Source organism: Olea europaea, unplaced genomic scaffold, assembly GCF_002742605.1.
Source record: "Olea europaea var. sylvestris unplaced genomic scaffold, O_europaea_v1 scaffold124, whole genome shotgun sequence".
Taxonomy (NCBI): Eukaryota; Viridiplantae; Streptophyta; class Magnoliopsida; order Lamiales; family Oleaceae; genus Olea; species Olea europaea.
In genome coordinates this window covers 72,890-89,434 of record NW_019229835.1, presented here as the reverse complement: position 1 = coordinate 89,434, position 16,545 = coordinate 72,890, and the positions used below count along the sequence as shown (strand labels likewise).

Below are 16,545 nucleotides of genomic sequence, written 5' to 3'. Positions count from 1 at the left end.
GATGTGCACCAACAATCAGGTCGAATACGAAGCCTTAATCGTGGGCCTAGAATTAATGATAGATATGGGGGTAAAGAATGTGATCGTTAGAGGCGATTCTCAATTGATAATTCACCAACTGATTGGTGATTTTAAATGACAAAGTGATTCCATTATAAGTCAGTATGAAATCGCCCGAGAGTTGTTGGAAGAATTCGACCAAATAGAGTTTCAATGTGTTAATAGGATATATAATGACGTAGCAAACGAATTGGCCCAGATGGCCTCAGGGTACTCAAAGGTTTTAAATTGGAAGTCTACTTGTGAGTATGGAACAATATTGCCCGTGATCCAAAGAAGGGCGAGAACGATTGAAATTCATTGCATACAAGATAGAGATGCAATAGATTGGAGATCAGAGATTAAAAGGTTCCTTAAAGAATATAATAAAGGAGATAGTAGAAAAATGAAGTTGCGTCTGCTAAACTATATACTGATAGATGAAGAGTTCTTTAAGAAAGATTCAGATGGTATATTGCTAAAATGTATAAGTTTGCAAGAAGCCATGACGATCATGGCTGAAGTGCATGAAAAAATATGTGGAGCTCATCAAGCAGGCCAAAGGATGAGATGATTAATTATTAGGAATGGATATTTTTGGCACAAGATGAGAGAGTCATGTGTTCAATATGCGAAGAGTTGTCTGGCATACCAAAAGCATGGTTCAATACAAAGGGCGCCAGCAAAAGAAATGTCACCTATTATCAAACCCTGGCCGTTCAAAGGTTGGGCGATAGATCTGATAAGGAAGATTTATCCCCCATCATCCAAGCAACATACCTTTGTTATAGTTGCAACTGATTTTTTCACTAAGTGGGTAGAAGCGATACCTTTAAAGGAGATCACCCAGAAGAGTGTCATAGAATTTATCAGTGATCATATCATTTATAGATTTGGAATTCCACAAACCTTGATGGTGGATCACGGAACATCTTTAAATGGGGATCAAGTGAATAAATTCTTGAGCGAGTTTGGAGTTAAATTAGTGAACTTCACACCATATTACGCTCAATCCAACGGACAAGCAGAATCTTCTAATAAGATTCTAAAAAATATCATAAGGAAAATGATAGATGAAAATGCCAGAAATTGGCACGAATGTCTGGACAAGGCTTTATGGGCTTATAGAACGTCGCCTCGGTCAAGTACCAAAATCACTCATTTCCAACTTACTTATGGACAGGAGGCTGTTTTGTCTATGAAAATTAACGTGCAATCGATCAGAATGTGTTTGCAACATAAGTTAAATGATGATGAGTATACCGAATCACTAGTTCAAAACTTATTGGAGTTGGACGAATTAAAGTTGGACGTCCCAGATAAATTGCAAGTTCAAAAAGAAGAATGGCTAAGTTCTATAATAAAAAAGTTATAGCCAAGTCGTTCAGCCTGGGCGAATTTGTTTGGAAAACAATACTCCCTTTGGATAGCAAAGATCCAAAGTATGGCAAGTGGTAACCAAATTGGGAAGGGCCATATAAAGTAAATAGTGTGTTGCCTAATAGGGCCTATCATTTGAAAAATTTAGATGGTACCAAGCACATGAGGTTCATTAATGGCAAATATTTGAAAAAATATGTTCCTTCCTTATGGGAAAGTGAACAAATAAAAGCGTAATCAAACCGCGTTGAACGATCGTAAATAAAAAAGGGCCAGAGCGAAATACGCTCAAATAAATTCCTTTGTTATCAAACGTTCATTATAAAGTTACAAAATACAAAATACTAAATGCTCTATAAGTTACAATTGAGAGCAAACTAATCTCTAGGTCGATCGCCAAGTAAGAGGGTGAACTGGCCTTGATTGCTATCCTGATCGCACTACTGCAAAGGTAAGCAGAGAGGTCGAGAATCACTCTCAGCAAGCAGAAGGGAAGAAGAAGCACCTCACATCGCCTTCCTAAATGCATCACTACAATAACGGGTAAGGAGGCTGAGAAGCACTCTCAGCAAGTAAGGTGGCTTGCAGGCATCCTCAAAAATTATCTTCCATCATCGAACTCCTTGTAAGGAACATGGAGACGATGGGAAGTATGGTGACATCAAAAAAGATGGTAGAATGGGTGGATCAAATGATCAATTTCCATGGAAGACGAAGGTTTTGGATCGATTGTCAAAATACCAAACAATGGCAGCAAATTGGTTTTGAAGAAGAGAATGGAAATGAAAATGACAAGTGTGGAATATAAGTGCATTTATAGGGGCGTGAAGGTCAAGAGACAGAATATGAACAACCACATTCGTGCCTAGTAACTGGAATCAAATGGCTCGAAATCTTGGGAAAAGAGACAGAAATACCAAGAGAAAATGTGCGTGAATCTTAGCATAAAGCAGTTAAATGCTTGGGGTTGACGATTAAAGACAACGTCAATAAATACACAAGAAGACAAATTAATCGTTCATTAATGATAATGGCTGCTGGTACGTTCAGAATTGCTAATGGACATCAGTACGAGGTTACAAGGGGAAAGTTAATACAAAATTACAAAAAGAAAAGTTAAGGCATTATATGTCTTAATTACAATTCGCCCCAGACCGAACGAATTCTTTCCCTAAGTCTCCCCCAATCCTCGCTCTGCCGAGAAGAAGTGATATCCAATTCAGCTACAAAATCATCATCAACTTCCAGCTTCTTGTACTGCTCGACCAAAGACTTGGTCCGCTCAATTCCATGGGAGGCATTACACTTTTTAGCAGTCATTCTCGCCTTGTAGTCGTCCATCCTTGCTTGAAGCTCCTTCATCTGTGCAGCCAAACTGGTCATCAAAGAGTCTTCAATCATAACTTCGGAAGAGATTTCTTTCAATTCGTCCTCGGCTTTGTTGATCTCCAAAAGCAAAGACTCCTTTTCAGATATAGCGCGGAGATATTGAATACTCTTGGCCTTCAATTCAACATTTTTGGCCAGCAAGGAGAGAATCTCGGAATGGACAACTTTTAACGTCGCTTTAAAATCAACAGAAAGATTGAGTGACGGAAGTGTCAGTGCTTGCACCAACTTCGCACTCAAATGCTCAAGCTTATCCTTATGTTTGGCAGCACTAGCCTGACCGATGTCCATATCCATAAAGGACACATACTCAAATATCGACTGCTTGAGGAATTTCATATCTTCCTCTGAAGAAGCAGAAGGACGACCGGTTGAAGCAGGGCGAGATGTCTTGACTTGCCCCCAGGAAGTGAACAAGTCCTGGATGGAACACACAATCTTATCAGCATCCTGCAAAGAAAATTGCCAACATTAAAGGTTTTCACTACAATAAATAAAGTGGAAGTAAAAGTGAAGCAAAGATTACCTCATCAGCAATCTTGGAAGGTGGCATATCCCCAGCCAAATCTACCACCTGTGGCTCCATCACTTGTGAGGACTTCCCCTTGTTTGAGCAAGAAGACTTTGTCACAATGGGCAAACCTATGGGAGCATCTGCAGAACTCAAAAAGCAACAAATCAAAAATCAATAGCACAAGCAAAGGTAAAACATCAAAAAATGTATTACCTTCTGGTTCGACATTTGGGGGGTTGACGCCCTAGGAAGAAGGTGGCTCATTTATTGATTGTGATGATGATTCCGGGACTGAAGGTTTCTCTTTAAGCGTAGTCCCTTCATTAGCTGGTTTGGATGAAGCAGCCTCAGCAGAGGATGATGGAGCAGGAGCTGCCAACACCAAAGCCTTCAAAGGAGAGGCTGAACTTTTCTGAAAAATCCAGATAAACCATCAGCACATAGAAAAGTTTCAAGTATAGAAAGGTATGTTTGTGAGTAAACTAATTTAATTACCTTTCTCCTGACGATGAGAGGAGTGTCATCATCATCCTCCAAAATGGGAGATGCTGAGGTTGGCCGTTTGCGATTTGGGGCACTCTTAGCTGCAGTGGGCTTGGTAGGAAGAGAAGTAGATGGACGAACAGACTGTTTAGCACAAGCAGGAGAGGAAGGACTCCTAATGGACACTGGGGTGACCAAAACAGGAGAAGTGGAAGAAATTTTTGGCTGATCCATTGAATAGAAAGTATGATTGGCATCAGTTGCAAACAATCTGCACTTCACTGATGGCCAGAGTTGTTCAAAAAGGAGATGGATGGCATAGCTAGGATTGAAAGGGGCTAATGAAAAGTTACTTGTCAAAAGAATATTGCGAGCATCTATAGCTTCTGTCTCTGCCTTATTAATGGTGTGGAAGCGATCTATCAAATTTCTTGAATAACAAGGGGGAACAGGCCAAGTTTGGCCAAAACCAAGTTGATGAGCAAAAAATTGGGGAGCATATATTTCAACCCCAGCTTTGGCATTGGTTCCGGTCAAAATATCATGGAACAACTCCCTCCTGGTCAAAAATTGAACCCAAATGAGCAGAGAGGTGCTCGCACTGTCCAGGGTAGATGGGGGTTGCACATAATCTGGAGTTAAAGGGGGAGAAAAAGGAAAGAAAGAAGGAATTGAATTCAAAGTATAAAAGAATGAAAAGATGTCCCTTCTGGACATATTTACAGGGCTCAGTGGGTCAATAGCTAGCCCATAGCAGCTAGCAGAATGAAAGGACAAGGATAGAGCACCAAGTGATGGAAAATAGGCTCTCAACCACATTTGAGTGAACTAAAGAGGCCCACTGCCGGTGGGAGATGCACCATTCTTCAATTGGAATTGAAGAGAAGCCATGCCTCTATAGAGGGCAGCCAAAAAGAAAGAACACAAATTCAGAGGCCTACCATGCGCCAATTCGTGCGTTATGGGTAAATAGTTCATAGAAGGCTTCATGCTTGGCGCACACAAAATATATTTATAAAGCCAAATTTGAAGAAAGGTCACACGCTCAGCATGGGAAGGCTCAGTTCTCGAGTGATTATAACAGCTTTACAGGCTTGAATAGGACTCAGTGAGTTTTCTGTCAAATTTTGGGGCGACACCAGAAATCAAAATACCAGGAAAAATGGTATCGCCCAAAGGTGGCAGATTTACTAGGGCCCCAACATCCCTTAAAGTAATGGACATGGGACCAAGAGGGAAAACAAAAGTATTATACTCGGATGACCAAAAATTTAAAGCAATAGGGAAAAGTGCTGGATCAAAAAAGGGGGTTGAAGAGAGATTTCTAACAAATCAGAAATCCTAGCACTATCAAAAATTGTCTTGGTAGGACCATGGCCCACAAGGCGAGCATGCCATCTACGAAAAATAATATCAGATTTTCTTTCACGAAGCGACCTCAGCGGCAAAGAATTCAGAAACAGAGGGCCTTGAGTACAAGGGAACAGCTGGCCCACCGCTACTTGTTCGACGGCCTCGGCATTGTTGAATGAAGGACCTAGATAGAACTCATTGAGTTCGGCATTGGCTGGTGCAAGGAAGTTCGGAGTTATATATGGTCAAGTGAGGATTTTCTGGAAGTCTTCGAAATTGAAAGAGTCACCAGATTGGGTTTGTGAAGCAGCCATTGGGAACGAAATAAAGTTTTGTTGAAGTTTGCTTGAGAAACGTAGCAGAGAAGCAAGAAGATGAACAGTAATATTGCGAGAGAGAAGCGCGAACCAATGAGGCGTGATTTAGTGATGCGATGAAATGACGTGTATTTAGGGGTTATAAGGGTTTGCAATGTCGTGCATTTTCAGGCTATAAAAGAAAATAATGATTGAAATTCTTGGGAATTTCAAATATTGTTGGGAAACACAAAGTGAATATGGCAAAAATTAATAATCGGTATTAATTCTGCCATATTGGGGGGTAATTGTTGACACGCTAAAAGTGCAGCTCAAATCGAATAGCCCAAAGAATGAAGACCAACCGGGCAATTCAGGATAAAGGCCCAAATAAGGTTATTAATGAATGCAGTGGAAGCCTACGAACGCGGTAATACCATCGCCCAAACTTGCAAGACGTTCAAGATCTGAGCGAATGAAGTGCCTTGCAGTCGCGCCAGAGTTATGACCCCATTCTCGCCCAAACCTTCGAATCGCCCAGGATCTTAGCAAACATAAGATGTTATGGTTATCCAAAAGTGCAGTTATCGAAGCAGTTATTGAGTAATCTTGTCACGGTCCACGATTTAAGGAGTTCGGTTGAACGACAAAGAGTAGTGGCAGCCGTTAGAGACGGCAGTTCCACGATAAGTTGGCCACCATGAAGAAAGTGGGCAATTATAAAGCAATTAAGCAGTTTCTAAGCGGTTGATCACGAAGAGATCATCAAGGGAATATAAAAGGAAGAAAAGAGATAGAGCAAAGGACCCCGAATCAAACACTCTCAAACAGAGAATATGTAATTTCAATTTCTTAGTTTAGACTTAAACATTTCTTTTCAGTACTCGTGTGCTTGCGCCCCTTGAAGGCATTCTGTTTAGTTCCACTTGTAAAGTCATCGCCAATAAAACACCTCTTTTTGAGAACTTTGTTTCAAGAGATTTGTTCCTTACACAATCGTCTGATCCCTTTTTAATTGTTAGCGACTACCCGCGCGAAACAGGAATAATAAAAAAGAGTTCATGTCTCGTCTGCTGAATCTAATCAAGTGCTAGGATTAAGAAATGTTTATTTTTAGTGATCGATGATAATGAATCGCATTAGTCATTTTTATAAAAAGAATTTATGGTTTGCTTGAGACCGAGTGAATCATAAATCTATTCATATATTTGGATATTTCACTCGAATGAAAATTTAATACATACAAGTCCTTGTCTCATGTACAGAGGCACATGCAATTGACCCCAGTAAACGTTAAATTTTGTAGTATTTATTCAATGATCCTACACAAGTCATAGTCAAAGAGGGGCAATGTTTGGCAAAATGAAAATTGAATTGACAGGAAAAAGGGAAATGGAAAACGAAAGGTGAATGTTCTGATATGTTGACATATTGCAGAAATGTGACAATTTTTGTCTTTAACAACATTTGCAAGATGGTGCCATGGTGGTTCATATGTGAAGGACCATATTGCTTTCTTTCTTCTTCTTTTTTCTTTTTATTTTCTTTTTATTTATTATTTATTTTTTTCAATTTGTGATGCTATATTGAGAGACGGAGTTTATGGGGAATTCTTACCACTAAGCATTAGTAGTTCATGAATCATGATGGAGGTGCAATCAACTCTACGATGGGAAGAGGAAAGGATCCTTTCTTTTAAAGGTACTTTCGTAACAGATTAAGTAGAAATAAGGTAGGGACCTACAATTCATAAAGCTATTTTTAGTCCACCATTGGGCAATTTTAGGGAAGGCAGAATCAAACTTGAAAATTCACACCAAGTTCCCCCCCTTTGGGTCTATCTTTGTTTTCAAGTATATCTTTAAATTATACACTTGCCTAGCCGTTTCAATATCGACTCAAAGAAGGGACTTCTCTTTTGAAAACAAGAAAAGGGACCTCTTACGCCGATAGTCTAATACCAACAACTTAGTAGTAGAAATTTTATCCAAACGCTTAGTGTTTGTTTGGTAATGATTTTGTTAATTGATTTTTTAACCATTAGAGATAAAGTATGTATCATTTGTGAAAGGAGAATTCAAAAATGACAGTTAGAATAGTGAAATAGCTATCAAAAATTAATATTAATTGAATTAAGCCCTCGTTTGGCCTCCATTCTCTTTCTCATTCTTTTTCTCTTTTATTTATAAGCATACATTCTTTCATAAAATAATATTACACGTAAATTGAAAATTTTTAATTTTTTTTCAACAGCACACTTTCAAAAAAATATTATTTCGACCATTAAAATTTGACAAGAATAAAAATCAAACAGAGACTAAAATCTCTACGAAACATGTTCTTAGTTAGTGACGGAAGTGCCATCTGCAACTACGAGGACCACAACATTGTTGCTGATGAATCCTATGGCCTTGTTATGTGGACCCCTCTCTCTACCGCCTTATTGCACTGCGGATCCCACTTTCTGTCAGACTATCTGGGCCCACCGTTCATCCCTTCAGCCAACACTTCGATTCTGACGCGCACACACTGTCATCATCTAGCTGGGCTGCACATCGCTTTCTCGATACACCAAAACAATTTCCAATTGCTTTTCACTAATACAATGTTTACACTGTTTTAGGCATATGAATTTGTGTATCTGTCTATGACAGTGTGATTGTTTAAACGTATTTTTCTCTTTCTGTCAGCTTCAGTTGGTGGGATTTTTCATAGTGGAGAGAGAAAACCATTTGGAAAAAGGGGTAACTTTTCCCATTCCAGCCAACAAGAAGAAAAAAAATGGAACCGGCACCCCATTTCTTCTTATCTTTCATCTGGGATTTTGGGTATTGAAATTTATTTGTGTTGAAAATTGAGATTTGAAACCATTAATTCAAGATTTGCAATCTCTAATGATCTCTGCTATTTGCACTGCTCAGGTAATTTGCTTTTCTTCTTCATAATTTAATGTTATCCCTTTAAAAGATCTCATTTTTCTTTTTCTTTTTCCTTTTTTTTTTGTCTGGAATACATGAAGCTAAAAGTGTATTGGAACATGATTTTTCAAATTTATAAAGTTTTTTCCATTTGGGTTTCTGAAGTTTGAGAATTTTCGATTTGTATAAATTGGCAGTATTTTCACTATTTATGTATCTGACCCCGTGTGATTTCAAGTTTTCGTTTGTGTGTTTCCCATTGTGCTTGGATTTTTCCAGGTTGCTTCAAATCATTGTAGTCCTTTCTTGTAGACCCACCCTGTTCTATTAGCAATTTGCACCATTTTTATTTTTATTTTTTTAATCTCTATTGAATGTTTCTGTTCTAAAGAATTTGACTATTGTCATTTTTTTTGAATTGATATTCTTGGGACTTTGTCATTCATATGCTATCTTTTCTTTTTGTCTCTGGGCTTTAGAAAATTGATCCTGATGGCCAGAGGTTTGCGACTTGGTTAGAAAATTATGTCTACTTGCCCGAATTGATGCTTAATCTTGTTGCCTAGTAAAAGGGAATTGCTTCTTCATTAAGGTGGAATCGAGAAAAGTTTTACTCAGTTGCCCGTTGCATAATCTGGTACTTTGTTAACTTTATATTATGATACATACTGTGCTCTGATTATTCTGATTCGCTCCCACACTCTGTTTATTCAGTATAGCAAATTGCTCTAACCTTCTCGAATGCTGCAAAACTTTATGAGAACATATATGCCAATGTAGCTGTGTAGGAAAAAGTTAGAAAAGTCTGCTTCTGAGAAGTTTTAACTACTGTCAATATTAGTTGTGCAGGAATTACACTTATGATTTCTACATTTCCAAGAAATAGAAGATAACAAATGACTTCTGTTTTAAATCAGGCGTATCTGAAGGAATGTGAGGTGATTCTACACAATTGATAGTCTTTAGAAAAGTCTAGTGCACCACTATATGTTCATGTTCTGCAGCATCATATGAAAATAGCTGGCTTCGGCAGTCAGTTGTGTTCTTGTGAAAATAGATAATCTTGGGAACTATACTTGCTTGTGACGTATTTATCAAAAGTTAGACACAAGTTTGATTTTGAGAAGCTGAGACACATGGCTGGCCAAAAGATCAGCAGTTGTGAAGCTAATTTATTGCCCAGGAATGAGAAGTGCCCAAACCATGATGCTGTTTCTGTCATTGGCACAAATGGAGATAGTGCTGGCAGCATGATACCTCGATCTTCTGTTATCTCAACATCAATAACTTCTGCTGAACAAACTTTTGAGTCAGCATCTACTGGCTATGAACAAGTATCATCAAAATGTTGTGAAATTTCTACACAATCATCAGACAAAGTCACTTTAGCACGGCCTATATCAGTGAAGAGTGATATCAGCATGGAGAATGGATTACCTCTCAGCAATGAAAATTACATAATGGATGTTGGGAAAAAACAGGTGAGTCATCTGAATGCTGTTGAAGATGGCTTCAATTTGATCATGCATGTTAAACAGAACAAGACTGAATCTTCGTGTTCTGACTCATCGTCTGGCATCCTTCCGGTTAATCACAGCCAACAGGAAACTTTGAAAAGAGCCAGCTCATTCAATAACCACAGTGGTTCTGTGAGCAGCTCCAACTCTACAGGGTTTCACCATAGAATGGAAGAGCCTGTGACAGCCAGTTCAGAATCAGGTATGTCTGCTCAAATTGATCATAAGGCTTTTCTCAAGGGAAGAGCCAGGAATAGCACGAAGGCACCTTTGATGATTAAGGATAGTATGTCATTTCATAGTATGAAGGCAAATATTCCATTATACGGTCCACAGAATCAGGAGAATAGAAATATTTCAAGGCCAGATGAAGATAATCCTGAGTGGGGTTCTGCAGTGAGGACACCTAGGGATGGTGCAAGAGATGTTGACGAAGAGACTCTTATTTACAGATGGGTCTCAGGATGCGCCTCTTCTGATGAAGAAAAACGTGATGTTACTGTTGGTAAAAGTTTAACCTGCTCTGGCAATTCAAAAAATTTCAACTGCTCAACTGAAATGGAAGAACACATAAGATCATCAGACGCAAATGATAACCATATTACTTTCGGTTTGAGTACTAAAATATCAGGCGAAAGTGAAAATATGATGTCTATGAAAGGTGAATCAGTCAAGATGGATCCTAAAGTGACTGATAATATTAATGATGGCTTTCTGTCGCACAAATCAACTGCGTTTTTAATGACAAAACCTACGAAAGTTTTTGCCAGGGATCAGAGTAAATCTGTTATTGTATTTGATCTCAATGAAGATATCAACACAAATGAGTTAGATGATGGTGAGCAGTCTGTTGTTGAAACTGTATCTTCTCATAATGTTATACATGTTGTAGCAAAAGCTGGGGTTCCTAGAGGTAGACCTTTGATCCCATTGAAGTTTGAAGGTGGGTTAGGTTGGAAGGGTTCTGCTGCAACTAGTGCTTTCCGTCCTGCTTTTCTTTTAAACAGTTTCGATAAGAACCCATTTTCTAGGAATCTTACAGGGATTGACCTCAATGTTGCTGCTGTAGAAGATATTCCTGAGATTGGATTTCAAGCAGAGGATGTGTGGATATCTTCAGCATCCCCTTTTCAAGACTCTTGCTCAAAAGTTGGTTCCAGACGAGCCAAGAAGCTCAATATTGATCTCAATTGCCTTTGTGATGATGTGGTCGAGTCCCCTCAATTCTCTCTTCCAGCTGAATCAAAAAATCGCTGTTTGGCAGATTTGGACTTGAATGCTAATACATCGGCTGGATATGCATGCAATAATGTTGACTGGCAAGGGCAAGCTAGCCAACCCTTGGAAAACAAGGCATTGTTTTCTGTGAATTCCAGAGAACACGATGTTAATTTTACACCCACTTACTTGCCTGATTTGAGTTCTGTGAATGTTTTCAATTATTCTCATTCCCATTCACAAATGATGGCTGCACCAAATGTCCTAAAACAATTTGAGGAGATGCACAGAGTTTCTCCACTGCAACCAAAGTTACCATACCCATTACATATGTTACCACTCCAGAATTACCCTTCTCATGGTCCATTATACATTGCCCCTATGAAGCCCTTTATGTTCAATATGCATTACCCTGGCACAATACCCTCTGTGAGAGATCCTCAATTGTTGAAGCCTGAAACTGTTCCTGTCTCTCTTGGGATCCCACGTCTTGTAGAGGTTGCTCATGGACAAAGCCGTGTTGACATTACAAGTTCTATACACAGAATTGATGTCAAAAGTGAGAACAACTCATCAACAAGCGTAAGCAAGAGGGATAAAGCCGGGGAATTAACATTGACTGCCAAAAATTCATCAGTGGATGAAAATGATCAATCTGTCAATCAAGAAGCGTGGTGCACAAAGCTGATGAAAAGGAAAGAACCAGAGGGAGGATGGGACTGTTACCATGTCGGTCACAGGCAAGTGACTTGAAGCAGGGCTTCCCTAATCTAACTGGTCACAGGCAAGTGACTTGAAGCAGGGCTTCCCTAATCTAACTGGCCGTCATGTTTAGGATGTTGCTGCTAGAGTATGCTTAAAGCTTCTTCTTTGGTTAACTAATCAAATGCATGCATTGATTCAGTCTTCTACTTTCCTTGTGGAGGTTATATGAACTCTGAATTTCCCCAAAGTTTTTGTACCTTGGGCTCCACCAAGTAGTCTTTTCTTGCTGTTTTCTTTATCTTCCTGTCTATGGATCAAGCTATTAGATTAATGGACAGTTGTATGTCATGTTTCGTAATTGATAATACATATAAACTGTATAAGCATTCAGCGCCTACAGTTATATTTTTTATATAGTCAATTCCTATTTGAGAATTCTTTTTCCATTGATTAAACTTTTCATAGCACTTGTATTTTCTACTAATATTTATCGACCATAAGCTTGTGTACTTCTCTACATCTCAATGGTTTTTCAGATAGCATTTCTTGCACGATTAATGGTGCATTTCTTTTCAGTTCCTTGAATCTGCATTCTTATATTTACCCTTGGATTCATTAACCCCACCATGTTACATATGGGAAAGAGGGTAAGGGAGATGGTTTTAGAGATGACATCTAGCTTATGTTTGATTTCAGGTTTACTACAAGGGTAAGAATGGCACAATCTTGCTGTGGAAGTACTCGAAATGTTGCGTTAAGTTTGCAGGTTTGAGAAAGTCACTTGCCGCACTTTTGAATAGTAGAATAAGATAAATGTAGCCAGGCTCATATGAAAGTAAAGAAATGAAGCTTTGTGTCTTTCTATTTTGCACTTTTGACTATTTCCTTTTGCAGCCAAAATTTTTTAGTCCATAGACTTCATCTCTGTTTGTCGAACATTAAAAGTTACTTTTTCTATTCAATCAAACATTAATGTCAATTACACATTCACAGCTGTTACCTATTTATTAACCACTCCCTTCATCTTTGGGATTCAGATATGAAAAAGTATGCCTATATTTGCAATTTCTTGTTAACCTTGCAAATGGGATTCGTAGTGCTTCTTTTCATGTGGTGTTTTGCACATTTATGATCATCCTTCATTTACAATTTTGATCCCTTTTTCGGCTAGAACTACCTTCTGATTTTTCTGTACGTATTTACTGTCTGTTCTTTTCGAATTTGCAACATTTCAATGAATAGAATCATGAATATCCACAAAAAGAACAGACATGTTTTAATTTTTGCTAGACTATACTTAAAGTTGCTAATATACTAACAAAAGTAACATGAGGTCTGGATCTCCATGGCCAAAGGAGGGCACCACAAAGTTGTCTCTGTAAAACTTTGAAGTTACCCTCACTTATCTTGGGCTAACATTTTGAAAAAGAAAAGGGTAAAAAGGAAAAAGCTCTCAAGGACAATCAGATACACTAAGATCCTGCTTTTCTTCTTGTATTGAAAGTACTGCTTTTTTTTTTTTTTTTTTTTATCACTTTTAGCTTGATTTCTTGCATTGAAACATACAGGAGATTCTTCTAATGCAGATTTACCATATTTTTTCACTTGTAAACTGATTCCATGTTTCTTGAAAATATGTACATTTTCAAAAATCAAATTGCCAGCAAAAAAGGAAAAATAGAAAGGAGACTTATTGACTGTTCGAACTACTTGTGGGTGACATTTAAACAGAAGTTAGTGCGGTGAAGGACGCAGTACTTGATTATAATTAAATTTGGTTGCATTATAAGCAAATAAATTAAGTTGTACTTGTGGTCCCTTTTTGTTGGGATGTGATGTTATTAGGCCTTGTTCATTATTGTGCATCCATAAAGCTTTTCTCACAACTTCCTTGTGTGAGCATGAAGTTAATATGATTTCCCGTTTGATTATATTGAGTATGGCAGTCTAATGATTAAAAAACAAGCAAAAAAGCTAACGATGTTTCATGAGAAATTTCCATTACATTACACAGACAAAACATTTCAATTAATCTCGATAAAATAATCTCTTGAGTGGACTTCAACATTTCTAACTTAAAATCCGAAAATCAAAAAGGAAAATTTTCAATGCGCTCGGCATCAGCATCTCAATGGCTGTTGAACGCGATCGCCAAGCAACATTTTGAAATTTCTTTATATATACACATCATACATGTATGTTTTCCTCCTTCGAAGTTTGTTCGTCGCTCGTCGTGAAATTTTTGACTCCGCTACTGTATAGACATTAACTTAATAATGTAAGCAGGTTCTTCTACAAGTGAATTGTCGTTGAAACCGCCAATAATTCCCCAGTAAATAGCCTAAATGGTTTAATGGGGCCAAAAGTAGGCATTTGAGTGTGAATGTAATGCTACAAAACAAAAGAGAAATGGCAAAAGGCTACCACCAAAAGATTCCCTACTGCCTTTATACATTCAACTTTATTAATTCTTATTATGCATTGATGCTACCTTTCAACTATAATAATCATTTAAGTAATGCTAATTTTCATGTATTTGTTTGCATATATAATAATTTATCATTTATACATTTTATATTGGCATATACAGTTGTTAGCTATTGTATATAATTAAAGGTTGAACCCAACCTTAAGGGCCCCCACTAACCCTGCCCTGGGCCATCGTGGAGGAGGTAAATCGCAGGATTTGCCTCCCAGGAGCCAGGGTGGAGAGCACATGGATAGGTCAAGGCTGTTAACCCATATGGTAACTCCCGCTGCAACAAAGCCAATTCCACCTTACGGAGAATCGAACTCTGCACACTGCCGCGCTGAGCCCTATCCATCCTCCCCTTTGCCACTGGGAGATATGCCCTGGGGCAGCTATTGTTTATAATTATGGAGTTGAAAGACTGCTTTCTCACATATGCATGGTCCATGTTTACTGGATTCACTGCTCCCACCGACCTCAATTATTTACTCAAATAAACTAAAAAAATCATTATTTAAATCAAATTCAGACCATAATCTTTTCTTAGGATTTTTTAAGTCTGTTACTTTGCTTCAATACTTCACTCCATTACTATGAAATCGCATCACTCGTCTATTATAGTTACATGAAAATTGTCAATTTTAGAAATATCATCTTTTACAATTGTTCTTAAAATTTGTTCTCATAAAAAAAAATGTGGAAAACCAAAAACCACCTACCCTTAAGAAAATAAAATGTGGAAAATCACGCTTTAAGGTGTTGTATCTAGAAATTCATGGAAAATGAATTCCCTAAAAAATTTTGTCAATCAAACAGGCAAAAAGTGGAAGTTAGAATTCAAATTCCAAGTTCCATGAAAAATTTCGTGCAATCAAACGGGACCTTATAGTTATATGTAAATGGCGCCCCCGGGACATAATTCAATGATGCAAATGATAGGAGTGAGGCATTCTCAGTCTTACTGACAATCACAGTGTGAGAGTTCGATTCCTGATATATGGAATTAGACTCTTTGTGAGCACCAGTGTACAGGCAAAACTCTTGTTCCCTAACTTGTTGGGGAACATCTCGCGATTTACCTCCCCCACGATACTCCAGGAGCGGGGTAGTGGGGGCTCTCAAGGTTGGAATTCAACCTTTTTTTTATTTTTTTATTTTTTTTAGTTATATGTAAATGGAGATACAGACTAGTGATGCGATTTTTCTAACCTTAATTATGAACTTACACCAGCCTACTCCAAGGAAGAGTTTTGATAAAGTTAATGATTATACGTATGGTAATACGAAATTATGAATATAGCACCGACATTTACTAGTATTTCTTTTCAACTTTTGTATTTTACTTTTTTAAGTATTCAAATTCAACACTTTATTAGTAGGTTGATTTTTCAAATAAATAAATAAATAAATTATATTATACTAGGAGAAGTTTAATTTATTAAAGACGGGATGATGTTGTTTACCCAGATAATTTAAATAATTGTTGTGCTTCTGTAACATGTATTTCAAGCTAATATCAAGAATTTAGAATACTCTACAATATTTAACTGATTTTATAAACATTTTATTATGCATCAAGATGAACAAATATTATATCGGGATTTGAATGTGCGTTAGCAGACCCTAAATCTGGAAAGATCAGACCCAATATAACAATAAAATTATGTATATTTTAAATTTTAATTATTAGTTCAAAAATAATTTTAAAAATTCAATATTGGACAACAATACAACAGACAAAGGTACAATATTAAAATTAATGTTGTCAATAAAACAAAAACCGATTTCAAATCCAGCAAATCAATTATCTCTCCACTGTTGATGGAAATATTGTTCATTTCTATTAAAAAATAAAAATAAAAATAAAAATAAAAAAATTTCCATATCTTCTTTGGAGTGACATAAATTTTTTAAGCTTCCAATTCGTAATAAATTATGTTAAATAAAAAAGTTAAGAACTACAATTTATGCACGGCATGTTCCTGCATCATTCATTGATTTGTTCCTAGTTACTTTTACAGAAAATAAAAAAGCCTGATATTGCATATTATACACTATTATATGCTCTACTTTCATCATGCTCTTTGGAATTAAGATACAATGAGGGAGTGGATTGGGTTGGGTGGGGTTGTTAGAATGGATGGATGGGACTACTCTCCCACTAGGGATAATACTGCCAATCTAACAATCTTAAAGATCTCAAAAAATTATCTTTTTAGTGTCACTTTTATTGATGCAATTGAATAATTGAGAAATGATATTT

At 37.4% G+C, this 16,545-nt stretch overlaps 1 protein-coding gene across 8 annotated transcripts; it reads left to right on the top strand.

The window, feature by feature from the left end:
* The first annotated feature begins 7,994 nt into the window (after nt 1-7,994).
* On the top strand, nt 7,995-12,798 carry LOC111374357. 8 transcript variants are annotated; one of them, XM_022997009.1, is made up of 4 exons: nt 7,995-8,375; nt 8,852-9,009; nt 9,222-11,847; nt 12,509-12,798. In XM_022997009.1, the coding sequence occupies exons 3-4, from the start codon at nt 9,509-9,511 to the stop codon at nt 12,582-12,584; spliced, it is 2,415 nt and encodes an 804-aa protein (XP_022852777.1). In that variant the 5' UTR covers nt 7,995-8,375; nt 8,852-9,009; nt 9,222-9,508; the 3' UTR covers nt 12,585-12,798. The 8 variants fall into 8 exon arrangements, with proteins under 8 accessions (XP_022852777.1, XP_022852776.1, XP_022852780.1 ...); XM_022997008.1 differs by having other exon boundaries at nt 9,214-11,847; XM_022997007.1 differs by having other exon boundaries at nt 7,996-8,375; nt 9,290-11,847.
* The last annotated feature ends 3,747 nt before the right edge of the window (nt 12,799-16,545 follow it).